Source organism: Camelus dromedarius, chromosome 9 (genome assembly GCF_036321535.1).
Source record: "Camelus dromedarius isolate mCamDro1 chromosome 9, mCamDro1.pat, whole genome shotgun sequence".
NCBI classification, from domain to species: domain Eukaryota; kingdom Metazoa; phylum Chordata; class Mammalia; order Artiodactyla; family Camelidae; genus Camelus; species Camelus dromedarius.
Genome location: NC_087444.1, coordinates 32,396,587 through 32,411,154, shown reverse-complemented (window position 1 = coordinate 32,411,154; position 14,568 = coordinate 32,396,587). Strand labels below are relative to the sequence as shown.

At 44.4% G+C, this 14,568-nt stretch overlaps 1 protein-coding gene across 1 annotated transcript in view; it reads left to right on the top strand.

Moving 5' to 3' along the window:
* The window catches only part of HYDIN (HYDIN axonemal central pair apparatus protein), a 374,065-nt gene that overhangs the window by 307,117 nt on the left and 52,380 nt on the right, over nt 1-14,568 (top strand). The window contains exons 49-58 of the mRNA XM_064489991.1: nt 110-331; nt 1,298-1,506; nt 1,725-1,907; nt 2,736-2,855; nt 5,542-5,701; nt 5,806-5,978; nt 6,593-6,791; nt 10,382-10,481; nt 11,836-11,935; nt 13,979-14,147. Of these exons, the coding sequence (XP_064346061.1) occupies nt 110-331; nt 1,298-1,506; nt 1,725-1,907; nt 2,736-2,855; nt 5,542-5,701; nt 5,806-5,978; nt 6,593-6,791; nt 10,382-10,481; nt 11,836-11,935; nt 13,979-14,147 (1,635 nt within the window). The remainder of the gene's footprint in view (nt 1-109; nt 332-1,297; nt 1,507-1,724; nt 1,908-2,735; nt 2,856-5,541; nt 5,702-5,805; nt 5,979-6,592; nt 6,792-10,381; nt 10,482-11,835; nt 11,936-13,978; nt 14,148-14,568) is intronic.

Here is a 14,568-nt window from a genome sequence, read left to right as displayed (position 1 = left end):
AATGTTGGGAGGGAGCCAGGAGGGTCTGACCACCCTGTGCTCACTCAGGGAGGCAGGTAGGGGTAGCCCACCCTCCGCACAGGAAACTCATCTCGGGCTTTTCCTTTAGATCCTTGACCTCTTGGGTCTGGGTTCCTCTGGACTGCCCATCCCACCGCCCGCCTTATTCTCCATCGTCTCCTACCCTGTGAAGCGGCTGCCTTTGGCCACGACAGAAATCCTGAAGCATTTCGTGTTTGTAACTCCACCATCCGAAGAGCTCTCCCTGATGGAGGAGAAGAAAGAGGCAGAAGCAGATGGAGATGTTTCAACCACCACAGGCTCGTCAAAGGTAAAGAAAGCAGTTTGTCCTCCAGACCTTGGCAGGACTTCAGACAGGCGAGGAAAGGAGATCTCCCTCCACTTGGCCAAAAATTGAGCCAGTGCTGGGTTTCATGCTCACCAAGTGTTTCCCCCTTCTCATCAGGGATCCTGCCTGAGCCTTTCCAAGCTGCACATTCCCGGGGTCTGACTCTTCCTCCTCCCCCGAGAGGAGACTGAAAGTGCCTGAGTCTTACCTTCCAACTTTATGAGTCTCCGTGGGATGGTTTAGGGAACTTGTTGAGTTACTCTGAAGCTCATCTGCAAGAAAAAATAAGTAAAGCTGGCTCTTTAAAAAAGATACTAGACTGCATTGTGAAACTAAGGTAATGCACACAGCACATAAGAATACAAGAATCAACAGACACAAGTTAAGGGAACACACACCACTAAAGAAAGGACAGATTATTAAAGAAATTATGAGAGGAAGATTAGATATTTTGGGTAAAGTCGTTTTTATCTCCTCTCTTGACACAATGCAGTAAAGTTAATTCCACCTGGATTGAAAATAAAGCAATCAAAATGAAATCAAGTTAAAGTGGAACATATATGTTATATATACAATGAATAGAATAAATCACAAAGAAAAATAGATTTTACCAGTAATATATAGAAGGTATCGATATTAACATTTATAGAGGGGCTTTTTAAAATTCCCAGAGAAGAATTGTGGCCCAAAATTTGAATCTCTCCAGACAGCCTCCTTCCCATAAACCATGCAGATCAGCAAGGAGTAAATAAAATCAGCAGCAAATAAAATCACCTGTAGGCCCTGCCATCATCTCAGTTCAGTAACAGAGAGCCCCAAACTTCAGTTTAATAAGTAAGTAGGAAATCAGCATCGAGGTCATAGCATCAGGGGGCAGGCCTTAGTTGAGCAGAGTCCAAATTAAAAAGATAAAGAAGGAAATAGGACCCTGTGCTCATTTTAATTAAGGGCCAGGAGGAGCAGACCACCTCATCTAAGTCAAGCAAACAGAAACTGAAAGAAAAAATGGATCAGACCCGCGAGACTCAGAAGGAGAAACGTCGCATGGCCTTCAACAGAAAGGGCCCTTCTGGAGGAACGTCTAGAACCATTGCTCCCCTGTTGGACATAGAGCAGAACAACTTCTCTGGGCAGCATTCCCAGGAAAAGTTCATCAGGTGGGCCTCCAAGAAGCCCAGGGAGGGGAGGCTGAAGCTCCAGATGGAGGGTGTGGCTGTCACAGCACTAGATGGGCACAGAGCCAGCCTGGCTGGGGGGCTCTATGGACTGCCATGCAGAACCTCAGCAGGACAGGAATTCTCCCAGGCCCCAATCTAGTTTTCTCTTGGCCCAAAGGAAACGCTCTTGCTTTAAAAGGCTGTGTGGTTATTTGCAGGCTAAATCATTTCCGGTGGATCGTGCCCGCCAACAGTGAGGTGACATTGCGAGTACACTTCTCTTCTAATGATCTCAACATCTTTGACCAAACGTTTAACTTTGAGATCCTGGGAACTCGCCGCCAGTATCAGCTTTACTGCCGAGGTGTCTGCACTTACCCATACATTTGCCAAGACCCAAAGTAAGTGTATTTTACTTTAAAAGGAAAGCTTGACAGGTACTGCAGTTTTCCCCCATGGTACTTTGAACAAGGTGGCTCTTAATACAAATGGAGAACTGGGACAGCATCCCAGGCCCTCTTGTATCAGGCTCCAAAGTCTTGGCCATTGACTAAGACACAGGAATGACATGGTACCATGAGAATGAGATAAAGAGAATGCTAGTAGGTGTGAAGAGGGGGAAAACGTCTTCCTCTGGCGAGTTAGTTTGCTTATTTAACTATTGGGCAAGCTTAATCATTTTATATTTTCTATAGGACTTTTTACCCCATAATATCAATATATGTGTGAATCTCTATGGGCTGGAGATTTTTTTCTGAGCTACTGAATCCTTGTACCACATAAAGGCACCTGGCTGAGCAAGGTAGGGGGACCTTTTGTAGCTTGTCCACCAAGAGGAGCTTTTTTGCAGTTCTCACCAAGGGGCCACATTGGACAGAGAACTCAATAACTGGTTAATATCCACGAGAACTTGTTTTCCATAGGATTTCTCAGGAATTTTTCTAGCTGGGCTGAAACAGGAAACTCAGCTCTATCATCAGCCCTCACTATGACAGACACCACTGGGAATCATTCTTCTCAAGTTCAAACTTCTCTCTTTACTCAGAGGTGGGGAAGGAAGGACACAGGAATAAAGGCTGAATAAATGTCCTCAAATTAAGAGTCATTCTATCTCCAGACACCTGGACCCTTTGCTGAACAGGGAGTATTGAGTTCATGTAAACATCAAGTGGTGGCATTGAACTTCCATTCAGACAGCGTCTCTTCCCCTCTTCCTCCCCCATGTCCAGAGTGGTATTTCCTCAGTGGAAGATGGATATGAATCCGAACGAGGTCATCTTTAAGAAGTATATTGTCAGCATGGAGAGGTTTTACTTCGGTCCACTGCTTTGTGGAAAATCAAGAGATAAGTAAGCTTTCCATTATTTCGAAGCAGATTTCAGACCCCTGAGTTGGACTCATGAATAGCACAAGCAGGGTACCTGTGTAGCCATAGCTTTTACTAACATTGCCTCAGTTAGCCCTGAACCACAAATCAGGACAAAGGGTTCTTGTGCTCCAAGTTTCTGCTAAGCACTCAAGTGAATGGAGGGGCCATTTTCCTAGATGGGGAAGCCTGGAAGAAGAATACATTTTGGGAGGGAAAGGGTAGGATCAAGAGTCCACTTTGGGATGTGTTAAGTTTGAGAAGCTTGGGAGATATAGCAGTAGCCACATAAAGCAGGGACTACTCTACATAGTTTTGATTCTCAGAGGAGAGTCTGTCTTCAAGACAACAAAAATCATGAGTGTGGATGAGATCACCTAAGATGAGAGTACACAGTAAGGATAGAAGAACCACGAATGGCGCTCCAAAGAACTCTACCACTCAGAAGAGGAGAAACCAACAAAAGAGCTATTGGTGGAAACCAAGAAAAGGTGGTGTCATGGAGCTATGAGAAGGGGGCATGGTCAGCTATGTTGACTGTGACAGAGAGGGCAGAAAGATGAGGACATCAGCATCCACAGAGTTCAGTAACATGAAAGTCAGAGGAGCCTTGGCAAGAGCCCTTTAGGGAGGATTTCTGAAGATGAAGCCCAAATAAAGTGAGTTGAGGAGTCTGTGGGAGGTGAGAATGGAGGCAGAGTGTGGAGATAGCTCTTTGGAAAAGCTTGGCTCTGAAGGGAGATGGAGGTTGTCGAGGATGGGATGGAGACATGGAGTACAGAGGAGGTTTTTTGTACACTGTTGTTTTTACGATGTTCAGATGTCGAGGGGAAGTAGGGAGGAAGAAGTTAGAATTTCTGGAGAAAGTAAGGGCCATTGGTGGCGTAGCTCCCTGAGACAACACAATGGGACTGGGGATGCTGGTCTTTGCCAGGAAGAGGGACTTTCATCTGACACGGACGGAAGAAGGTGAGATGCATTCAGGTGCAGGGAAGCTTATAGACTTCACTGAAATGGTGAGGAGGTTCCATACAGCTGTTTCTTTTCTCCATGATGAATGATGGGAGGTCATCCCTAACAGTGAAGAAAGTGGGAGGAAGTGTAAAATGTTGAGAGAATGGAGAAGGTTCTGCACAAAGTGGAAGAGGAAGAATATTAGAGAAATAGACTAAGATTATCAGGCAGAACTTAGGGCCTGGATAAGGTTGATGATCATAAATATTTAGTGACACTAATTTTTTTAGTTATATATAAATTGCGTTTTGTATAGGCAGAAAGGTGAGACCAAAACTAGAACCAAGGTCTCAACCATGTCTTCATTCAAGCTAGATTTATTGTCTTAAGTAGAGAGTCTCTGTGTCTATGCTTACTTGGTGGAACTAATGAGCCAACTTTGTTCTCCATTCCCTTTATAACCTCTGGTTTATTTCCAAGATGCTGGACTAGAAAATTAAGGTGAAGAGGGTTTACTGTTGATGGAGAGGATCTTCCAGGCCCAATGGAAAGAAGGGCTTAGGAGGGAGGAGGAGTGTGGGTCAGGTTGATGGACATGATGTACAGAGCAGCCTGGGAATCGTGGAAATGATGGCCATTAAGAGAGGCATCTGTTCCAGGCATCACTGGAATTAACCAGGATGTGGGGCCAGACAGCAGTGATCCAGGAGGGCAATTCGTGATCCCAAAACAAGTATCATCCATCTATTCTTTTAAGTCTTGTTGATCCTCAATGTCTTTATCTGCAAAGTGGGAAAACAGTAGCACCTACTACACAGTTTTCTGAAGACTGAACTGGATCATGCACATGGACCTTTTAGCACAGTGCTGGGTGGTGGTGATTATGCCACCCCTCTGGCAGTTACACACAGAGTGCTCTGTGTCTCTGATTCTGACTTAGTCTCTGCCGTTCCCTTTCCTTCCTTCCTGCATCATATCCTGTCCAGAGGGCTTTTCAGATGGTTTCTGGGTACCAGTGGGTACTCTGGTGTCCTGCTTCCTTGACCTGTGCTTTGATCTCCAATGATGTGTGTGTTCATTGGTATTTCTTGTGCCTTCTGTGGTTCCTTTTCTGTTTGGTACCATTAACTGAGCAGCTTCCAATTCTTACAGTGCTCGACTCTGTGGATCTCTCCTAAGGTACTAGGAAACAGAAACAGCCTTGCAATAGTGAACAGTGCCAAAGGAATCCATGTCAGAACAGTAACATCCTGTGCAAGTGTAGAAGGCAATCAATGAGGTCATGTCTAAGACAGACATGAAATTAAAAGTTACTCAAATGATCATCTCTCCTGGAGGTATAAGCCATGGAAAGCATAGAGATGCATATTTCTCAGTTAGAAATCTTTGCAACAGTAATAAGTACCATTTATTGGGCACTTGATATCTGCAGATGTCCTAAGAGCATTAGCTGCACTATTTCATGTAATACTCATAGAAATCCTGAGAGACATTATCATCCCATCTTAGAGATGAGGAGACCAAGGCTTGGGGGAATTGAGGTCACGTCACAGCTGCAAATCTTCACAACAAAACCTGTGTTCCTAGCCACCATGCCATGGCCTCTGTGTAACCACATTATCCTTTGAAATTCCTTTGCACCTCACAGTCTCCTTTTGCACCTGAATTCTCAGTCAGTCCTCACATCCACATCCCTAATTTTTGTTCATTTCCAGGTACAAATCATCCTTGTTTCCAGGCAACATGGAGACCCTGACAATCCTGAACAGTTCCCCAATGGTCGTGGAAGTGTTCTTCTGTTTTCAGAATGATGTCAAAGCAAACACCTACTTCTTGGAGCCCATCACCATGGTGCTGAAACCCAATGAGCAGCAGGTACAGTCATGTGGAAACAAGTCCATTAGGGCAAGACCTTCATAGGAAATTTGAGGCCTTTATATCCTCGATATAAATGTACTTTGTTTTGATTCTTCTGTTAGATGCTGAATGTATGGGCCTACCCCACTGCGGTTGGTGTCTTTGAAGACAGCATTGTCTGCTGCATCAAGGAGAACCCAGAGCCAGCTGTCTTCAAGTTAAGCTGCCAGGGGGTCCGCCCAGAACTGGAGCTGGACCCCAAACAATTGCATTTTGACCGGCTCTTGCTGCACAGGTCAGAGTTCTGAATGATACCAGGACTGGAATGAGATATAAAGAAATTTAGTTCTAATGTGACCAGTTCATCCTGATTTGCTTGGGACTGACCTGGTTTTAGTATTGAAAATTCTGTGTTCTGGGAAACTTCTGGTCCTGTGCAAATCAGGATGGATAGTAACCTTATGAGTTCACATGTTGTCAACTTGGGCTCAATGAATAGAAGTCAGCAGGGTCAAGGATCCCCTAAAATCAACTGCCAAAGTCTGTGCGTATTTATGTTTTTCTCTGAAGGACTAGCTTTTTCCAGATTTTCAGTCCATCACCCTAAAAGGTTAAGAATCTTGTCTCTAGAAATTAGAGGACAAACAGAGAACACTAGACCACACCTAGAACTTACATATTCATTTACTGAAATTGTATTATTCTAAATAGAGACTATTTATTTCTGGGGTCCTAGGAGAGAATGTTGATATATGTGTCCTGCATTCCTTGGTCATAACCACTAGGCCCCATTCCCTGATAAATACTGATCAGTGAACTAGCAGTAATGGAAATAACCAGAAGGGCTTTTTCCTAACCTGCCATACTAAATCAAAATTATATGGAATTGATTTCCTTTGTTCTCTGCAGAAAAGAATCCAAGGTGGTTCTTCTCCGCAATGTTACCCTACTGCCCGTGGCCTGGCGGATCACCAGCTTGGAGCACCTGGGCGAAGACTTCACCGTGTCCGTGATGCAGGGGATCATACCTTCCAAGGCTGAGCAGAGCCTACAAGTGCACTTCCAACCCTCCAAAGCCATCAACATCAAGAAGGCGATTCGGTTAGAGGTGAGGCTTCCTCCATCTTCAGACTCAGTCATCAAAATGTGTACACATTGGATTCCCTCGCACACACACACATACACATAGAGACACACACACAGACATACATATAATAAGCCAGCTCTCTTTATTACACACTCCTATCTGATCCCTGCTGGACAGCCCCCAACTCACAATATTCTGCTCCGCATACAACTCTAAGCTCCATAAAGGCAGTCCTGTTCATGGCTGATTTCCCAGTGCCAGAAACAGAGCACTCAGTCAATGCAGAGTGAATGAGTGAATTAATGAATGAATGAATGCTGTTATTATTCCTTGTAAGCACTAGATTTCTGATTTCAGACCCCCCAAACACAGCCACCCCTCGAGTCCTAACTCAGTAAACGTCACCCTCCACCCAGTTGCTCCCAACAGATACCTAGGAATCATCCTTGATCCCCCTCTTTTTCTTATGGCCTCCCCTCCAACCCAGTCCTCCAACAAGTCTTGTCAGTTCTGTCTCCCACTGCATCTTCTGCCCATCCACTTCTCTGTCTACACTGCCGCTGCCACCGTCATCCAGGCCACCTGCATCATCTCTCACTCAGACTCCATAGAGGCTCCCTAACTAGCTTCCCTCTTCCCTCTCCCTCCAAGTGTCCAGAGGGATCTTTACAATGTCAGTCAAAACAGGTCACCCTTTCCTAATGCACGAGACAGTCTTCCCATTGCAATAAGAATAAAGCCCAGGGTCCTCACCTGCTTCTGAGTACCTACCTACCTCTATATCTGCATCAAGTTTTATCTGCCTTGGGACCCTGGCCTTGCAGCCAGGAATGTTGTCCCTATGCTCTGTGGGGAGTTGGCTCCTGCCTGAGGGTCTGCTGTACAACATTGCCTCAACTGGGTTCTTCTAATCACCCACTGAGGAAATCTCATTATTTGTGGTCACTCACCCTGTCTCCCATCCTTCAGGGCACCTACTCTATTCAGACATCATCCTGTTTCAATTTACTCCTTATGTTAGCACCAGTGAGGCAAGACCTCACCTCACTTTCTCCTCATCTGTATTGCTTCCAGATGGCTGCCAAAATGAATGACCACAAAATGAGTGGTTTAAAATAACAGACATTTATTCTCCTACAGTTCTGGAGGTCAGAAGTTCAAAATCAAGGTGTCTACAGGGCCAAGCTGTCTCTGAAGGCTCCAGAGGATAATTCTTCCTGCCTCTTTCAGCTTCTAGTGGCTCCAGGTGTTTCTTGGCTTGTGGCCACATCACTCAAATCTCTGCTTCAATCTTCACACAGCCTCTCCCTCTATCTATGTCTTCTCTTCTGTCTCTTATAAGGATACTTCCCTTGGATCTAGGGCCCACCTGGATAACCCAGGATGATCTCATCTGCAGATCTTTAACTTAATCACATCTGCAAGGACTCTTTTTCCAAATAAAGTCATATTCACAGGTTCCAAGGTTTAAGACATGGTTATACCTTTCGGGGGCCACCATTCAACCCACTGCCCCATCATATCCCCAGTGTCTAGCACAGGCCTGGATGTAGAGCACTCAGTAGAATCTGTTGAATGAATGAGTGAATGTCACTGACTTTTGATGTTTGAATTGATTCTGCAACAATTAAGAAGTCACCCAAGCTTCTCTTCAAATACCTCCAGGGACAGAAAACTTCACAAGCATTTCCAAGTAGCCTCATCTGTCCTTTGAACATGTCTGACTATCACTTCTTCCTGGGGTTGAGCTCAGATTTCTCCCTATAATTTACACACATTGATCCTGTTTCCACCTTTTGGGGCCAGTCACTGGATCTAATTAATCTGTCTTATCACCTACCCGTGACAGCCCTTCAGATAGCTGAAGACAAATATTGATAGATTCATCCAATCCACAAATGCGTATGAACCCCAGAGGTGATAGTCAGCATTTTCAACACCAGTTTCTACACGACACGGATCTCTGCACAATGAATCCAGGCCACATAGCTGGTGTAGGGTGCCAGATGTGCCAGCTTCATCCGTTAGTTACTGAATCATGGGGAGTCCAGGGTTTCCCATGGTGGGGTTGCAGGAGGCAAGCAGCAAGGGAACACTTGGAGGGGTCCCAAGTGTCATCGTGACATCTCTTTATCAACTAGTATGGAAAAGTTTCTGTAATTTAACAGTTGACGTCACATTCCTGTATGTTTCAGCCAAAGCAGATAGAGTGGGTCTCCCAAGCTCCCAAAATGGTCTAAGGTTTCCCTTCCCCAGGTTATATTCCTTCACCATCTACATGAGGAAATGCCTTGCTTTCTGGTCCCTTTGGAAAGTGCTCTGGTGAGCTCTATTTTATTTTTGTACCTCTTAAATTGGCCTTCCTATTTTCCTCAATTACAAAATTTAATCCCCCACCCCCTAACCCCCCACCTCCACCATCTAGCAAGGAAACAAAGGAAACAGAGTGTTCTGGGTCCTTGGTATCAGTAGAAGAATCCTATATAAATCCTGGGGCTGATAGTCCAAGTTCTTTGTCTTATTTTTCTCTTCTGCTGCCTGCCCTTCTTATCATCTCTGTCAGAGGTTGAACTTCAAAAGAAAGGAGATAAACTCAAGTCGGTCCAATTTGCTCTGTGGAACATTGATAAAATGCTTGATGAAAGAAAAGATAGAAACTCTGAATTAAAACTTGAGTTTGGTGACAGCTACAAATTGCCTCTTGCCACCCGAAGCACATGCAGTGGGGAGCTGGTGGCTTAGTTTTTCAACTTGAGGTTTCAGCAGAGAGGTGGGTAGTCTCCAGGCAGATGCAGGAGAGCCACACCCACTGCCCGCAAGTGCTCTTTTCCCTAACAAACAGACCCTTTATTGCCCCATGGTTAGTCTCAGGAGTCAACAGTTGGATCCAGCTGACAGCTGACACTGGTGGGTTCAGATGCTCCTCAGGACAGTAAGGGAGGGATTACCACCAGGGACAACCACTGTGTTAGGGTGGGGGTGGTGTGCAGTGAGCAGCTGGAGGCTAGGAGTCTTGCCTTTTTTTTTTAAAAAACATTTCCAGCTTTAATAGTAATGATGTTCACGTTAAAAAAAAAAACTAAAATTTCCAAAAGAGGAACACTAAACATTCATTTTATATGAAAAATCTAGCACTTTTACACAGGTCAAATCAGAACTAAAGAACAGAACAATTCAGATTTATAAAATGAGTAAAGCAAGGATAATTTAGAATGTAAAAGTTTTTCCTTTCAGCTGTCAGAAAAATGCTCTTCTGTTTATTTGATTTAAATGTTTAAAGAACACTTCCCTGCAATGTATACTCACAACCCAAACTTCAGTAATATAGTGACAATCATGCACATTATTGAAACCCAGTACATGGACAGGATGGAAAAATGCAGTCCCTTCTCCCCATCCTCATACAGACTGTCAACACCGGCATTCCCCAAAGGGTATTGTGAAGAACACTCATCCTGCCAAATGCTCAGTGAAAGCAAAAGCTAAATCCGTTTCATAAGTATCCCTTACCATCTCCCCTTCTTCATGACTCCCCCTGCACGTCACATAGTTCAGGCTCCAAGTACCTCCTTGGTCTTGCTTTTACTGAAGAGTTTCTCTTGCCCGGACAGGTTTTAGATGTGGACAATCTTGTTGGTGTTGTTCAGATCGAAAACATCCTGGTCTTTGCTGAGTCCTATGACGTTGCCTTGGACATCACCTTCCCCAAAGGTCTGTTGACACCTTCAAGGAAAGGGTATTTAGAAGTCATGTCTTTCAGGGCCATATATTTCGTGTGTAGAGAAAGACCTGTGGTGGTGGGAGAGAGAGGTGGAATTTAGATAGTGAGAGTGCTAGGAGACAAGAGATGGTCAAAGTATAAAGTCTGCAGAACTCTTTTCTGTACTATCATCTGAGAGTGAGTTCTTATCAGCCTGCCTGTATTCCTTTTCTATTGCTGCCCTAACAAATTACCACAAACTCTGTGGCTCAAAACAATGCACATTTCTTATCTTACAGTTCTGGAGGTCAGAAATCCAAAATGGATCTCACTGGTCTAAAATTAAGGTGTGAGCAAGGATGCACTCCTTTCCCAAGGTTCTGGGGGAGAATCCATTTCCTTGCCTTTTCTACCTTCTAGAAGCCATGCACATTCCTTGGCTCATGGTATGTGCCATGGTATGCGACCCCCATCCTCCATCTTCAACATCAGCTGTGTTGGGTCACATCTTTCCCACACTGCCATCTCTCTGGTTCTCCCACCTCTGTCTCCTTCTTCTGCTTTTCAGGACCTTTGTGATTACTTGGGGCCCACCCAGAGAATCCAGGATAATCACCCTTATTTTAAAGTCAGATGATAAGCAACCTTGAGTCCACCTGATACTTTAATTTCCCTTTGCCTGTAAACTAGCATAATCCAGAAATTAGGACATGGACATCTTAGGGCTTGTGGACAGAGCATTATTCTGCTGACTCAGCAAGGCTTGAGAATGTTAAAGCTATGTATTTGCCTAGAGGTCATTAGTCTCATGTATGATAACATTTATTACAGCATTATGTATAATAATGAAAGATTAGCAATACCCTAAACATCTATCGATAATGGAATATTACTGTTGTAGGAATAATACTATATATCATAAATAGCTACGTCATGGTATATTGTGCAGCCATTAAAATCACATTTATGGGGAGTTTTTAATTATGTGGGAAGATGCTTATAATGTTACATGAAGTATAACAACACAAATTTATGTTATATCTCAACTCTGTATGTTATACACTTGATACAAGTTTTTTTTTAAATACTAGAAGTTTTAGCTAATGGGAAACATGAAAAGAAGTACAGTGATCCCAGGATGGAAGCCAGAGGGAACCACCCTCTTGAGTTGGATATAAGAGCAGTGTCTGTGTTTGTTTGCTAAGACTCAATTACAAGAGATTTTTCTAGCCACAGTGTTTTCAGAAAATATGTGCTGTTAACTTGTCACCATAGATGTTCCATGTGAACTTCAGCAGAAAGTCCCCCTGGTTGTCACTCCCATGCGTACTCACCCCTCCCCACCCCGCCCCCTGGCTTCTGCAGGAGCTGAAGGAGGCCTCGATTTTGGGATTGTGAGGGTCTTGGAGGAGGTGAAGCAGCCCCTGCAACTGAAGAACCGTGGGAAATACGAGATCATGTTCAGGTAAACTGAGAATTATCGGTAGGTGGTCATTCACAGTGTAGAGGAGAGTTGCCTGGGAGATTAAGAAAACAAAGTCGATCAAGGAAATCATAAGAACCATCTCTGCTTTTAGCCTCTCTTGGCTTCAAATGAGTAGAATTCCAGCTGCTCATTGACTTTATAGGGCCTCCAAAGGGTCCCCTGAATGCACCTGGAGCCACAGGGGCCTGGGAGTGGGAGCAGAACCTGAGGGGGGAGGTTGAGAAGAGGAGATAGTGGGGTGAGGAAAGGTCTTGGGAGTAGAGGGGGGAACTGGAGATGAGGGATCTGACCTCTAGCTGTCCTGCCCTCCTTCCACCTCCTCTGTTTCATAAGTTGGTGTTCTACATAGGATTTCATGCAAAGAAGGGGTTTTCCAGTTTTCTTTTTTAATTTTAAGAATCACTGTTTTTTAGATTCTAAATGGCAGCCAGGTGGAATAGAGCTTTAGCTTGTGCTCATCCTTGAGATTAAAATTGAAACACTAGGGGAAGGGTATATAGCTCAGTGGTAGAGCGCATTACCCTCCACCAAAAAAAAAAAAAAATGAAAAACTAAATAAGGGAAATTCCTCTGAAAGGAGAGGGTGGCACTGGGGACAGGGAAGGAGGGGGTCACTAGCACCCATGGCCAGTCGATTTTATGAAAGATCATCCTTTCCTTTCCCCAGAAGGATGATAAAGGGACATCCCTCGCTCGCAGACTTGGAAGGAATTCAGTATATCCATGATAGTTTCATTTCAGTTCAAGGAATGCTGAGATTAGAGAGGTCCCACCTCAATACTCCCGTATTTTAAAACCATAAATTGAAATAAATAAATAAATAAATATCAATTAAAGCTGAACAAGCCTAGGAGAAAGCCACGGTCACTTTGAAATTAGTGCTGAATGGAATCTTGTCCGTCATGGGTTTCATTTTAAATTATGACAGGGCTTTAGCTCTGCTCTTTTAGGATGCATGGGCCAGAGTCTCCCTTGGGTTGGAACATGTGATCAAGGTTCATTGAATGGATGTGCAGGGCAATGAGGAAGCACAGGCACCATGCATACAGCAATGAAAGGGCCAGATCTCCTGGAGCATGGGGGTGACATTTGGGTCCCCATGGCAACTCCAGGTATTTGGCCTCATCTTGAGTTCCTTGCTCCAGCTCTAGTCCCCCTGCCATCTCATGAGTCAACTTTTCTCTGTGGCATGTCACCTCACCTGCACAGGGCTGTGGCCTCCCTTTCTGAGCACCTCTGTTGCTTGACTTCTGCACCCCTCTTCTCTCCTTCCTTAGAGCCCCTGGCTTCTTCATCCCTTTTCCCTCTATGCATACTGCATTCAGTCTCAGAGCAACGAGGTGGGGAGACAAAGTGAGAGAGGGAGATAGGGAGAGAGAGACAGGGAGAGGGAGAAATGGAGTAATTTAGTTGATTCTTATCCAGCATCACATGTCCCTGTTGGACAGAGATCTCCTGCCAGGTCACCTCTTAACCACAGGCTGTCTTTGCCTCAGGCATCAATCCCTGGCCTGGTCAATCCTGGCTAAAGAGGGGAGATCACAGAGTATGAAGCACAGTGAACACTGCTAGGCATAGTGATTATATAGGGCTGAGGACATGGCAGATATTTAACAGTTTGGAGTCTCCTCTCTAGTATCTTGGGTTCCATAGATAATGACTAAAACTGACTTTTTTCTTAATTATATTTTTTATTGAAGTGTAGTTGATTTACAATGTTAGTTTCAGGTGAACAGCAAAGCGATTCAGTTATATACATACACATACACATATATACATACACACACATACACATATATTTTTTCAGGTTCTTTTCCATTATCTTACTACAAAAAATTGAACAGAGTTTCCTGTGCTATACAGTAGGTCCTTGTTGTTTATTGTATATATAGTAGAATGTATCTGTTAATCCCAAATACCTAATTTATCCCTCCCTTCCCTTTCCCCTTTGGTAACCATAGTTTATTTTGTATGTCCATGAGTCCTTTTTTGTAAAACTGACTTTTTATTCTTGTCTTTCAGCTTCTCCGTAGACTCCTTAGGGATCTCAGCAATCAATATGAGTTCCATGATCTCAGTCCAACCCAAGAAGGGCTCGCTGACCGCAATGGAAAAGCCCACAAATGTCCAGGTATTCTTTCGTGCAAGAAAGGAAGTGAAGGTTGAGCACCAGCCAGTTCTGCGCTGTCAGGTAAGAGAGTTCAAAGGGAGGACGCATCTGGTGGCAGGACTGTGGGACTCATGTTGAAAAGAAGAGTACATGTGGCGGGGATGGGGAGGGGGTGGCCTGGTGGCAACAAGAGAGGATACACCAGGGTGTGGTCCCCAACTACAGGCATGGGTAGGTCCAGTGGGAGGGGTGCAAAGTCATCAGAAACTGAGAGCCTGAGAGGAAATGTGGCCCCTGGTCTTTGGAAGAGACCAGAACAGAGACAGGGAAGCTGAGTTCAGTCATCAAGTGCAAAAGAAGAGTGGGAAGGAGAAAACAGGAGGTGAAGTAGATGAAGCTGGTCTCTGTTGACCCATGGCTGGTACACAGTAAGTTTTATGTTAGCATTTACCAATATTGTTGATGCAGTAATATAAAGAGAATGAAATAAAGAAACTGGCTT